At 37.9% G+C, this 14196-nt stretch overlaps 2 protein-coding genes across 3 annotated transcripts in view; one reads left to right on the plus strand and one right to left on the minus strand.

The window, feature by feature from the left end:
* Window positions 1-14196, minus strand: part of LOC140329147 (tubulin alpha chain) — a 166392-nt gene that overhangs the window by 146944 nt on the left and 5252 nt on the right. The window lies entirely within an intron of this gene.
* Window positions 11383-14196, plus strand: part of DHH (desert hedgehog signaling molecule) — a 36814-nt gene continuing 34000 nt past the window's right edge. The window contains exon 1 of one of the 2 annotated variants that reach the window (XM_072409279.1): window positions 11383-12061. In XM_072409279.1, coding sequence (XP_072265380.1) covers window positions 11762-12061 — 300 coding nt within the window. In that variant the 5' untranslated portion in view covers window positions 11383-11761. The remainder of the gene's footprint in view (window positions 12062-14196) is intronic. The other variant, XM_072409287.1, reaches the window with a different exon arrangement.

The following is a 14196-nucleotide window of genomic DNA, read 5'->3' on the forward strand; positions in this document are numbered from 1 at the left end:
GTTTGTTTCCTTGGCCTTCATGTCACAAATTCAGTGACACGGGGTACTCATGTGTTTCCTGCTCTTGATTACATTGTCTGGGGAGGGTGCGGTGTGCTGCACTGACAGCTCTGTCCGTCCGCCTGGCGGCCCCTGGCACGAGGCAGGAAGCCCAGAAAGCTGTGTAACACCTCTACAGCTGCTACTATTATTGCACTGGAGAAGTGCGCTGCTCGCTAAACTGTTCTAACTTTAAGTGCTCTTCTGTCTATAATGATCGGCCAGCTTGCACAAAACCACCATGATTCCTTAATTCAAAATGTCTGTTTATAGAAAATATTAATGTTTCCTAAAATAGCTAATCTGGTTCAGATGAGTTATAGAAATGGAAATATCCACCTACCTGAAATTAAATGTGCACAGGCCAGTGTGAAAATTGCTTTGAAACTAAACCCCAATATATTTCTGATTCATGTACTGCTAAAATAATTATTCTCCTTTTGGGCAAATGAGAAAAAAATGAGTAAACAGTGGTAACAAAAAAGTAAACGTTCCAAATTGTTACTTATATTATAAGTCAATGCTTAAATTAAATGTTCCAGATGTGAGCAATGGATCAGTGGTGCTTTTTTGTCATTATCTTGTAAATATCTATTACTGGTCATTCTTCTTTCCACTCACTGCCTCCATTGTATAGGGAATTTAGGGCACCCCGCTTATCCCAGATATAAGTAGCATTCTTACTTTAAATGTATAAAAACCCTTTTCTCATTGACCACAAAATACACAGCTCTTTATCCACATGTATTTAATGAAAGAGGAAACCCCCTAAAAGTAGGGGAAATATTTGCCCACTGACCACCAATGTAAGTGGCATTCTTTCTCCTACTGCCATTGTAAAGAGCATTATTCTTACCTCAATACCTTAATTGACGTTTTTCCTCTCACTTCCCATCCACCTTCCTCCCCAATATAGGGACATTCTCCCTCCTACAGACCTACGATCTCCTGCTGCTCAGCAATAGAAGGGGGCAGTGAGAGAACACTACCATTGCCATGGTTTTTATTTCTTTTCTAGCTAATAATAATATTGTTAAAAATAATTTTTTCTCATAGGGAAGTGTAGGTGTTAAAAATGATCCATTCTGGGTGCCAAATATGTGTGGTATTCCACTTTGGAAAAACATGCAAGTAATTCTATTACTGGCCTTCTCATATTATTATTTTGTTGGGCTGCCCAACTGATTTCAATACTCTGCTTTTCTGACCTAGTAGAAGCATGCAGTTAAGGAACGTCAGAGAGAAGTGAGAATTCATTACAAGGACACTTGTCCCCAGATCAGGACCCTTATTAAAGCCCAGGGGGTCAGCATGACAGCCATTTACAACCAGAAGTTGGCAATAGCAGCCCTAATGCTGGTGCCATGATAGGTGTACTTTAATCCCAGCATATTCTGTTCACTAGAGATCACTTTGTTACACTACTAGCTAAAGTCAAGTCAAATGGCTAACATGAAAAATCTGAAAAGCAACGGAATGTTTTTTTTTAATTGTTATAGTGAACCCCTCTACATATATTTACCCTTTCTAAAAATTCAGGCCACAGAGAACAGAATATGATTTAAAAAGTATTCTCTTAATTTCATATATAAAGAAACCTGACAACACTACCTGGTGGAGATCTATTACTGCCATTGAAACACATTGACTGCCTATAAATAGAACTTGCTTTATAAATAGATTCTTAATAGTATTACAGTTGACATTCAAAAATCCTGCCTTCAATAATCCGAATCCTTCAGTTTTCCGGCATGGATTTCGGTGCTCATTTTCAAGTTTACAGTACACTGTTTTCTGGAGGTGCTGTTTGTTTTGATGGTGCTGTAATCCAGAATCAGCTGTTAGGTTTTGCTTTTCCTCCATGAAATGAAGCTGTTCCTGTTACTGAGGATGCTGTTACTGTCAGTCATGCTGACGATGAAGATGATCATCCTGAAAGCCTTTCTACTATTTAGCTTCTTTTTGAGGTTACAGTAATGATTAAAATTCTGAAACACTATTTTGTTTAGTTGAACTAAAATTCTGTAAAACTGTTTTATTTAGTTGGTGAACATTAAAATTTCATTTGCTTTTCATTTAGTGTTATTTCATTTTATTTATACAGCATATAATATAACCTTCAAAAATCTGAAATTTTCAAAAATCCGTCATACCTCAGGTCCGGAGGTTGACAGATTTTTAAACCTGTACTATACATTTAATATATAAGAGAATATAATATAGGAAAAAGAAAATGAGTTAAACATTGTTGGGGTCCTTTCTTAAATCTATTCACTGTTACTTTTTCATCCCACCCACTAAACTAATAAAATCTCCTTACATGCAAGCATGCCTCCTGTAATCATGAAAAGCAGGAAGTGAAGTTATATGTCAGGAAATAGCGGACCTGCAATTGCCCTTCTCTAAGCGTGGGAGGCAGCCAAAAAGGAGAGAGAATGAGAAGGAACTCTGGGCAATAATGTGTCCTGAGCAGCCAGGAGCATCACCAGACAAAGGTGTCTTTTACATATCATTTCAAGGAAGCTTCTATTTACTCTCATACAGCTCACCGTTACAGTCTTTTTTTTTTTAAAGTGACAATATAAGGAGTAATATGGTAGATTTCTTTGCTGACAAATAGCAAACATCCACATGATGGCTTTGTTATCTGGTATATGTGAGCCACTCAGTGCAGTCTGTATTAGGATAACTGGGACATGCACCTATAAAAACATATATTACCAATGGCAAATATTCCATTTTTTTTATAATAATGTCTGTGATGTGCACCTTTTTTCTTGTGATGTACCTCACAGCCCCGAGATCCACCAGTGCTTGCTGTCCTGGTTGAACTAAGACCATTGCAGTTTAACCTATTTCCTATGAGCTCTAAGGTGTTTCATCCCTCACCTGGACTTACAGGAGTATGCTGCAGAGAGCAGAGTCTTGTCAGTATTTAGCATCTGCCCAATATCCAAGCCTGTGAAGCCATTTACACTTATCCCTTCTAACCCCAATAGTTTTCTAGCTTACCATGTCCAGAGAAGAAAGATTCCATAGTCCTGGCCTGACGACAGTCTAATTTCCCATTCTACCACATACTTTGAATCATGATTCAGTGAAGCTGATGGTGTTTCTCCTCTCCCTAAATCCTGGAGTCCCCAGGATTAATATGCAAAATATATTTTACTTAGTAGAGAGTACCAAGGTAAGTCCTCCTCCGAGCCAAATCTCAAAATTGAGGTAGGACAAGAACAGGCCAAATCCGAAGACTTTTCTACTTGGACTTGTTCCTACTTTCAGGGAACCGATCCAGAGAGTCAGATGAAAATTACATAGCAAAGGTTCAATAGTCAGAGAAAGTAAGTTTGGCCATACAGATAACAGGTAGCACACTCATGTGACCATAAATAAATTCTACATAATGCAAATATGTAGACTAGAGAAGTGTCATTCAAACAAATCATACTTCTGAGATTTTGTTGCAAAAGTGCACCTAATTGTGCATCTCTGGGAGAGGTTCTTTATTACTGAGGTTGGGAAGGTGGGAGCTAGATATGTGTGCCCTTAGATTCTTCCCTTTACTGCAATGCATAATAGAGAATGAGGGGACAATAAAAGTGACTTTTGTACTGTTCTGCATATGGGGAAGGGGGCAGGAAGTATGGAGACACAGGCTAACATAGACTTATACTAGAGTTTTTTTTTTTTCATTTTTGTAGGTAAAATTAAGTACATTGGCTTTTTTTGAACGTGCTTATACTCGAGTTTATATATTCATAGTATGGCAATTTACATTTCCAAAAATCGTAAGCTTGTTTTAGGAATGGGGCACAAAAACAATAAAAGTGCTCTAGAAATTGATGTGGGTGTTTGTGGCACACTGAAATAGTCATCCAACAAAACTTAGTGTGAAATCCAGGAGAACTGTAAAAAAAACCACAGAGGGGCCAACAAGCATTTTGAAGGATAATAGAAGAGTTTAAAAGAAAGGTGCCCCAGTATACAATAGTCAACACTCTCCTTTACTGGAGGGCCCAAAATGAAAAGACATCTAGAATGTACAAATAAATTTGGATTGTGAGGAAAATTCTCCTAGTCTAATGAGACCAAAAAAGAAATTTTGTTGCAAATCTATTACTTCCTTACACTCTACACTGACATCTTATTAAACTTAAAGAAAGTAAAGATAGTGTACAATACAGTGTACAATACAAGAAGAACAACCTGTCTTGGTCTGAACAAAAAAAGTGCCTTGCAATGTCTAAATGAAACCTGTCTTAAACCATCTGAGCAGGTGTGCAAACTTGGTTCCGTTAATCTCAATCTGTCATGCAAACGTCTAGGGAAGAATGTATCAATATCCTGATCCATAAACAATGGGAGTACTTAACTGATCCAAAATATTAAAGTGTCTGGTGCTGCTTGTGCATCCCAGAGACAGGCCGGGGATTATTATTGTATTTATATAATCCTAACAAATTGCACAGTGATTTACAAAGTCCTTTGTCTTGTCATTAACTGTTTTTCACAGACGCTTACAATCTAATGGTTAAAAAGGAGAACCTAAAAGTAGTTGGGGAAGGAGGGGGCATTCTTTGGCCTTGGGTATGAAAGGACCTTGTCCTGGCACTGGGTACATCACACATACCAAGCCTTTCTTGTTACAACATTTCTAACATTTTATGTGACATTTTAAGACATTGCTGTCAGCATCTCAAGAGACTAAGCAGTATTTGAGCCTGTTGAGTTGTAGTGTGAAGAGCAGTTAGTTTTACACTGATATAATGAAGGAATGCACACCGCTTTCCAATTGTTCTCTACCAAACAGGCATTTCAAATGCGCAAGCTGTGTATGTCAATGTATATCAGGAAATATTACATAAGAGATTGTTTTATTCTATTCTTGTTCATGTAACCAAAGAATAACAACATGGCCACGGGAATGTAGTGCTCTGGTGATGACCTTGTACCAGTTATGTGCCATGGGGAACAGGATATCATTTATTTTATTTTTTTTTTACGACACTGCTTGATTTCACCTCTTATCTCTTAGCCCTGCCTCTGTCTTTTAATCAATGGGAATTTGTTTACCAACTTGAGATTCTTTTGAGCTCTCTCCCCCACAGTCTATCACCTGTCTTGCTCTAACCACCCCAATCACCTTTGTCTTTTTGAGACTGTAATGCTGAGATTTGTCTGTGTTTGCTGATAACACAACTGCACTTACAGGGATATGATAAAGCACTAGAAGATGGATGTGAATGACAGGCAAAAACATTGTCCTATTAGAATGGTGCAGAATGTAACAGAAATGGGTAAGGTTGTATAACCTGTTAAGAAAGTAATGCATCATTTGCTAAATTACAACTGCAAAATTGACACAAATATTTATGATTATTGCTATATGTTTGTGTGTGATCCTTATTACCAATGAGAGTGAAAGCTCTTCTTTTTCAAAGTTTGTTTCAAATGGTTTATTTTTTTTTGTTAAAAAATCTCTTCCCTTCTTAGAAGTACTCACTCCCCGCATGCTGCACTGCATGTCCACTGCTTCTTTTCCATGTTAAGTGGCAGCCAGCGTCATTCAAACCCCTCCTTGGAACCAGGGGCATGTCATCAAGCTACCTTCACAGGGCACAATGCCCTCATAATATGCATTCTACAATATGATTCCGGGGTAAATTTTCCTAACATGGATACAGACAGCAATAACCAACACAGCATAAATCTCTTCCTAACTTGTACCTGTACTAAAAAATATGGAAACTGCCATTGACCACCTTCAAAGAATACAGACTGATTTTTGGCTTTGATATCTTCTTAGTCAATCACCAAAAACAAGAATGCTGATTAGAAAATATGAATGAAGTCAGAACTCCTAATCTGAGCCAGACAACTAGTAATCTCAAGCAGAGGAGTCCTCAAATGGTACTTAGAGATTTACCAGGTCAGGGGTTTAAAGTTACATTTAAAAGTTAAGATAGAGAAGAAATTAGGTGAAGCCCATAAAAGCCTTATAAAGATGGCAGAGCAAATGGGCAAAAAAAAAATAAAGTGAGATTGTTTTGTTTTTTTTTTTGTTTTTTTAGAGCAAAGTCCCTGATGATGCATGAATGGTCAGCCCACAGTTTCTAAGTACCCCAGGAGACTGAGGGTTTCCCTGCAGAAAGGGTGGACTTCCCCAAAATAAATACACATTTTCCATTAAATAAAAGGGATAGCCACCCTTATATATATAATGTTACAAATGTCATGATAGGTCCAATCTAAAGTGTGGTGCACCCTCTATCACCTGATACAATTCTTTACAGTGATCTCAATAGGCTACTACTGTATATCCTGGTGATAGTAAATACTTGGTTGTACAGCTTTTTGTTTAGGTATTCACTCTTTTTAGACATTACCTCATTCTGTAGTTTTAAAACTTGAAATAAACATGGATTATTTAGGATTTTATGTCTCTGATTTGCACAAAATAGTCCATGGCAAGAGCTAAAATCTACATAGTTTTTCCAACTTATTACCAATTAAAAAAAAGGTTTGGTTGTACAAAATCTTAGAACGTTCTTTCAGTACAAATACAGAAGGCCCATTCGCACCATAGTGTTGTGCAGTGCATTAACAAGTATTGTGTCACACATTGTATTAAGACAATACATTATAAGGGTAGTAATGGTACGCTGCAATGTGTCAGAGCTGTACTGCGCTGGGATAACATTAGTGTATGTAATATGCATTGCCATATTATATAAGCATTATGGTAACTTGCATGTTAATGTAGTGCATTGCAAATTAGTGATTTCAACCTAAATAAGAGACTTCAGTAGTCACAATATTGCAGCATTGGGTCAATCTGTGTGCAATAAAAGTGTTGCCTGATCTTCAAAAAATAGCAACCAGAGTTTGTTATATTGAATAGATTTCATCATTTTACATCATAAGGACCATTAAAACAAATACTGGGGTAAATATTGAGGAGCATACTGATATGAACACTCTCACTGCTTAAAAAAATATGGAGCATCCACAACTATTTCAAAAGAAGGCCAAAAACAATCTCTGGGTAAGAAGGATGTTAGTCAGAGAAGCAACTTCACAACAAGAAGAACGAGGTTCTCTGTCCTGATGAGGTGAAGAGTTAACATTTTTGGGAAATTGGTAAGAATTGAGCGTACAAGGTATGAAAACAAATGCATGGCATTTCTAGAAGGAATCCTGTTTAATTTTGCAAAATCCCATGGATAGGTGAGAAGGTTTGTCCATGAAGCAGGATGATGATGCTGAGTTACAAAGTTACATGCATATGTGTAAGCAATGCTTTTGTGCAATGTTACACAATGTATTGAGAGTTCTATTGCAATTTGTACTGAATACTAATGCATGTAATAACACACATCTTACGTGTTGCTGGGGTTCATGATGCACTATCCTATGTCATTTAATGCATACTTCTACTATACATTTCCACTTCAAATGAAGATGTATCCAACAAAAATGTGTCAATATATATTATTTCAAGCATGTATGTGTGTTACATTAAATTAGCCATTATTAGCAATTAGGACATTATCTGTAGAAAACCATGACACCACAATACATGGCAGTACGTTACCATGTACCCAACACAGGGATGAAGTGCGCAGTAAGGGCGCATTGCCGTGTCACTCGGTATGAATGACATTTGGCACCTCAGCACACCAATATGCATAGTGTATGTTGCTGTGTAATGCAATAAAGTGTACATTGCTGCAACACATTTTATTCCAGTCTGTATCCAGCCTTAATAAATTTGCTTCCATAAAAACAACTGTTTAACAAAGTGTCCTGAAAGCTTCATTTAGCACTTTATCAATACCTCAACACACCGGGGATGCTTTTGTTTTTAGTTTACTAGTGTTTTAACATGGTTCTTTGTACCAGGCGTGTGAATTTACCCAAAAAGTGAACTTGTGGCTAAGATATGAATAGTCAAGTTTTTACATATTATTACAAAGCAATAAATGAGCTTTAAAAAAGTCCTCAATGGCTTATATAGCTACACATTGAATATTTCAGCCTCAACATTTGCAGCAGAAAGTGCTTTTATTTTAATTTTAGCAGCTCAGGTAAAGCATTTTAGTTGGTGCAGGGAGCTTTTGACATAACTGGAGAGTATCATACACTTACCTTATTGTGGACACCCTGCAGCAATGGCAGGTTTCAGAAACAATGCAAATATAACCTCTGGATGTGTGCAGAATAACAAGACTTGACACTGTGCCGTGCAGTGTTGGCAAAAAATCGGAGAAAGTTTTTTTTATTACACTAATATATTAATAATAGATTTCGCTTATCTGTTCTGATGAACTCAACTCCTTCTACCACTATGACGTGGCAGCCTGCCATCCTTCGTATTATCCTTGTAAATATTCAGCAGGGGCAAAGGAGGAGGAAGAAGAAAGTGAGCTGAGAAATGGACTGGAACATCTTTAGTGCTTCTGCTTTGAATTTCCAGAGTAAATGTTTCCAAAGTACTTGTTGCTACAGAGGTTAGTTTTATAGGAGGTAAATAATTTTTGTTTTACTTGTTAAAGATACAGAACAATTTGGGCACATGCACACCCCTACTTACCTCACATGAGCCATAAAATTAAATTAATGTTGGGTGACCCTGGCTTAGAATGTCTTCCAATTGTCCCGATGATCATTGAAACCAAAAAGTAAACTGAGTGGCAATCCTTAACTTTAAAGTTGTCAGAGTAAGACATAAGAGTCAAATATTCTGGTGATGGCTGTATCTAACATTAAGGAGGTTTCCTTTCACTTCCTGGTCCAATTCCAAGCCAGGAAGTGAAGAAAAGTCTTTATAACAGGAAAAGATAAAAAATAGGGTAATATCCGTTTTTTTCTTTACCTTTGCCTACACTATCATAAGCTAAAAATCATACACATATACTGTAATTCACACAGTAGACCTAGGGAGAAGAAAGAAGGGAGCATTTGTTTTGTCTGCTTTTTCAAAGCTACTTACTAAACATCTGTATTGCCAGTTAATTACCAATTTTTCTAAATTATGTACCTTTTCCCAAGGTTTTGCCATGAGTGCAAACAGTCAACAGTGCAAAGGTCTATATTTATTGTGTATCCAAAGCCAAAAACAATAATAATAATAAATACGGCTTAGATGTGGCTGCAATTTTTTTTCAGGCTTTACATTTTTTAGGCTTGCTTTGAAAATTCCTTGGGGTTTTTTTGCACTAAGCGCATAAATCCAGTACATATATCTACATCTATATAAAAGAAATGTTTGATCAGGAAGAGCAGAAGAGTTATACATCCCAGGGGTGGATGCACAGCAATGCCACTGCCGAAATAACGTGTAGCTGGGTTCCAGTTGCATTTTTGTGGAATATCCCCCAATCCACTAAGGGGATGCCCCTGTGCTGAAGCTCACCACAATACACTGTATCACATGGGTTACCATGCCATGTTTGCTTTGGAAATGGAGGGTGCAGCACTAAGCATGCGGAGTAACACGTTGTGAAAATGTAATGGATCTAGATGAAGATGGCCTTCCCAGGACCAGGGTTGTGGTAGTGGATGATATCACTGCTTGTCCATATTGGTATTTGTACCAGTGGTGTTACTGGCAGGACTTGGAAATAACCTCCCCCAGGGGATACAGGCTCCAAGGAAATAGCAAACATATTATTAATGGCTGTGGGATTTTATTATTTCAATAATGTATAATGTATTTGGTGGGCATATGGGGAACTTATTCTTGGATGGTTATCCTGAGGGAATGTGAAAGGTTTATGTTTAATTACTTTATTTTATTCAGGATTGAAAATACAATTTTGAAAAGATCTTCTCATCTCAGTGGGGTAATGTAATACATTTCATATGAATGATTTCCAGTTACATTTGTCAGACAGCAGGTGGAGCTCTAGACTCCTTCTCATTTTTATACCAGATAATGCTTGTTGTGTACAGAGCTCAATAGCTGAAGCTGCATAGAGATAAATATTTGAACCAGTCCAGTCTTCCTGACCTTTAGGGTTCCGTGAAGGGTAAAAAAAGCTACTATATAATGATAATGATCATTAAATTGGACATAAATACAGTAGTAAAAAAGTAGAAAAGATCAGTTTATGGAAAGTGCATAAACCGTACTGTAATTTCCCTTTTTTATGTTTGGGTTGGTGACAATGACAGATGTGTCCTGTAATTTCTTTACTTCCTGTCTTGGTGACAACATTACATGCAATGACCAAGCCTTGGATTTGGGGCACCCAGACTCTGGTGGAGGATCCACCCCATATATACTTTCAGATGTAAATAACCAATAGACTATTACTACCATATGGCTAACATGGGGCTGCCATTTCTGAGCTCTCCTAAAAGTGCCAGCTGGAAGCAGATACTTTGGGTTCTCTTTATATAGTATGGAATCTGACACTGCCTGGTGGGAACCTTCCAGATCCATGTTACAATGGCAGTTACTGATTCCCTCCAGGGAATGTGTGGGGGGATGTCAGATTCACTCATTCATTGAATTGAGTTTTCACATGATGAACTCCACATCGGAGGCTCAGAAATGACTGAAGACAGGAGAAAAAAGATGCTGGGGTAGGTATGTAAACCTATGGAAAACAATAGTAAATTGCGTCTTACCTAATCCGCCCTCCCACATTGTCCTTCGTGTTTTCTCTCTTCCTCTGGCTGGCGTTCTCTGCACCTGATGAGTGACCGGTGAGGACTGTGCATACGGAAGTTCTGTTCGGGGCGTGGCGGGAAATTTAAATCCATTTGTATTGCATGCAATATAAAATAACTGTATTGAATGCAATACAGTGGATTGATATGTGTAAATGCAGTACATTGTCTTTCATACACATCTATTTTACACTAGGATATATTAGTATGAGTATATTATTTATTAAAAAATGTAAAAATTAAAAATGTAAACTAACGTATTTAGTTTAATATTTTGACATGATTTTGTGTTTCAAACTTTTATATACTCATACTATTAAATTATACTGTAAAATGTATTTTCATGAAAAACAATGTACCGCTTTTAGACATATAAACCTGGACAGAAATGAACCGCTCAGGAGGTTAAAGGACTACAACCTCATTTCTCCCCTTTGCTTTGCTTGTACTCTGCATTTTGTAGAATTATATTATTATTAATATTATTATTATTATTATTTCAGTCAGTTTGTAAAAACTTTGTAAAGTGGCCAATTGGTCTGAAAGTGTCCCAGGCTGACATGCGCGTGCACAGGGCGATGGAGTGCGCGCGTGGTAATTGTCGGGTGGGGCGTGTCCAGGGGAGGGCGCTGTGCACGTTGACAGTCCGTGTCCCTATATGAAGCTGACGATGGCCGGGGAGAGGCAATTATCCGGTGCTGGAGGATGGAATAGAGCAGAGAAGGGGCACAGCATAGGGCAGGATATGACAGGTGCCCTCACAGGGGGTCAGCTCAGAGTGTTGTCACCCAGCTTGGTGTACTTACCTGTCCCAGACTGGCCTTCCCTCCTCCATGGGCACACACCTGTCCATGTACCTGGATGAGTTGTGTACCTTCATACTACAACCCAATTCTGTGCTGAGCTTGTCACCTCTCACCCCGCTCTGCTAGTCACCCCATACACCCAGCAGGTGCCACCTACCTTCCGCACACACCTGGATACTGCAGCAAGCTGGGGGGCTGTGCCACCCTGGGGTGCCCGGCATGCAGTGACCAGACGGGAGATGCCCCCAGCCCGGATCTTGGTGCTGGTCACCTGCTTGTGGCTCCTCCTGGTCCCGGTCCGGTGCTGTGGACCTGGCCGGGGTCCAGTGGGCCGGCGCCGCTACATGCGCAAGTTGGTGCCCCTCCGGTATAAGCAATTCGTGCCCAACGTGCCAGAGAAGACCCTGGGTGCCAGCGGCAAGACCGAGGGCAAAATCCGCCGGGACTCCGAGAGATTCCGGGAGCTGGTCCTCAACTACAACCCGGACATCATCTTCAAGGATGAGGAGAACACCATGGCAGACCGGGTCATGACCGAGGTGGGTGCCAACCGGGGGCAGAGTGGCATCAGATCACATTGACTTCTCATTATAGGCAGCCCTACCTGTCTGTGGGCACAGGGCAGATTTATTACATATAAAAGTATAAATATATTTCTAAATCTAGGGAGAGAGAGAGAATACCTTAATGTAGGGAACAGGTTACCTATACCTGGCTATACAGCATATATGTGTAATATATATATATCTGATATAACTTTAAGGCTATATATGTGTGTGTGTGTGTCTATATGTATATTTTATATAGTTATCTCAGATACAAATGTAAGGCTATATATATGTGTGTGTGTGTGTCTATATGTATATTTTATATAGTTATCTCAGATACAAATGTAAGGCTATATATATGTGTGTGTGTGTGTCTATATGTATATTTTATATAGTTATCTCAGATACAAATGTAAGGCTATATATATGTGTGTGTGTGTCTATATGTATAATATATATATATATATATATATATCAGATATAACTTATAAGATATATATTTGTGTGTGTGTGTGTCTATATATATATATATATATATATTTATACACACAATATATGACCTACCTTTAAGACTATATATATATTTTTTATATATTATATATATATGGCATTTTACTGATTGTTTCACATTGTATAAATGTTACTTTCACTTATATATCTATATTTGTACACTATATACATGTATATCTTGTGTACCTGGAAGCAATGTTATAGAATGAGCTGATAGATCAACACTTCTCTAAAGAAATTTGTGTGGAACTTTTGTCCTAAATTGACATCTAATAGTCAGGGCTGCCATTATTTGTAAGTGCTTTTGTTTAGCATAGAAGATTTATATATTTATTTGTATAATTTATATATTTATATGATCTGGGTGATACCAATATTTTACTGATCAGGTGTGTTCAATCCTCTTTGCGTATATTGTGTCACCCTCATGTATGTACAGGTAAACAGGCGTTGGCCATGTCAGTGACACAAGGCATGTCTTCTGGGTTATTTTATGGCTGCTAGGGGTGAGGGCTCCAGAATTATCTATGTGTACACCTGACATGAGACCACCGCTCACCTTTGGCTTCTAGAAGACAAGGCTCCCAGTTCATTTAAAAGAAAGTTTATATCAGACCAAAACATTTTTCTAGTGTGGGGAAGGTAGGAACTCCTGCCAGGTTCAAACACAAAAAACCCGCCAGGTTCAAACTCATTTAAGTCAAACTAATGTGTTACCTGCTGAAGATTAAGCAGTTACCAAGGTAAACATCTGATGGGAGCCGGTTGTTACTCTGGCAACCTTTTGAAGTTTGTTCACTCAAATTTTTGCATACGTTTGCAGAAACTGTGATTGGTCAAGGTTTATGTTGATCCCACCACAGGTCTAAATTCAAACCCTCATCTCTACCAGACAAGGGATATAACTCTTACCTATCCTGTCCAAAACCATAAAAAGGTTGTTTCCTGGATTTACACTGTAGTGCTATAAACCAGAACAGAAAAATATGAATTTTACATGTAAATAAAGCATTTTGACTTTTACCCCTAACACAAATTCAGTGTTTATGGAAACCAATTAGAGACCAGAAATTATAATTTAAAGTAACACTTTATTTTGTAATTAAAATTTAGCTTCAATACACTGAGGAGGGTTTTCACCTCTAGTTTATACCTGAAAACTAGACGATGTGACCTACTCAGGGTCATCACTACAATTTAGTTCCAATCTTGGAAATCCATTGATTCCTGTAAACTGACAGGTAATTCAATAACTGAACCGCACTTACTACAGTAATACGGACTTTGACTTAGAAGAACACAGCTAATAAGTGATCCCTTATTATCACTTATTGGATACCTACAAAATCAATAAATATACACTTAAATATATCAGATTTTCTCATTCAGGATTCCTCCAAAGTTTGCTAGGGTGACATTCTTCCTATTGTCAGCAATGTACTCTTCCTACCACACTAATAGACTGTGAATTTTGGATATAGTGATTATAGCAGGTGTTACCAAAAGTTATTTCAAGGATTTTCCCATTTTAAAAAGTTTGAGAAAAGTTGACATAGTCAATATATATATCTACCCACACATACTGTATGGATACATATAACTTAAGTTGCAGGTAT

This window comes from Pyxicephalus adspersus, chromosome 1, assembly GCF_032062135.1.
Source record: "Pyxicephalus adspersus chromosome 1, UCB_Pads_2.0, whole genome shotgun sequence".
In the NCBI taxonomy this organism is placed as follows: Eukaryota; Metazoa; Chordata; class Amphibia; order Anura; family Pyxicephalidae; genus Pyxicephalus; species Pyxicephalus adspersus.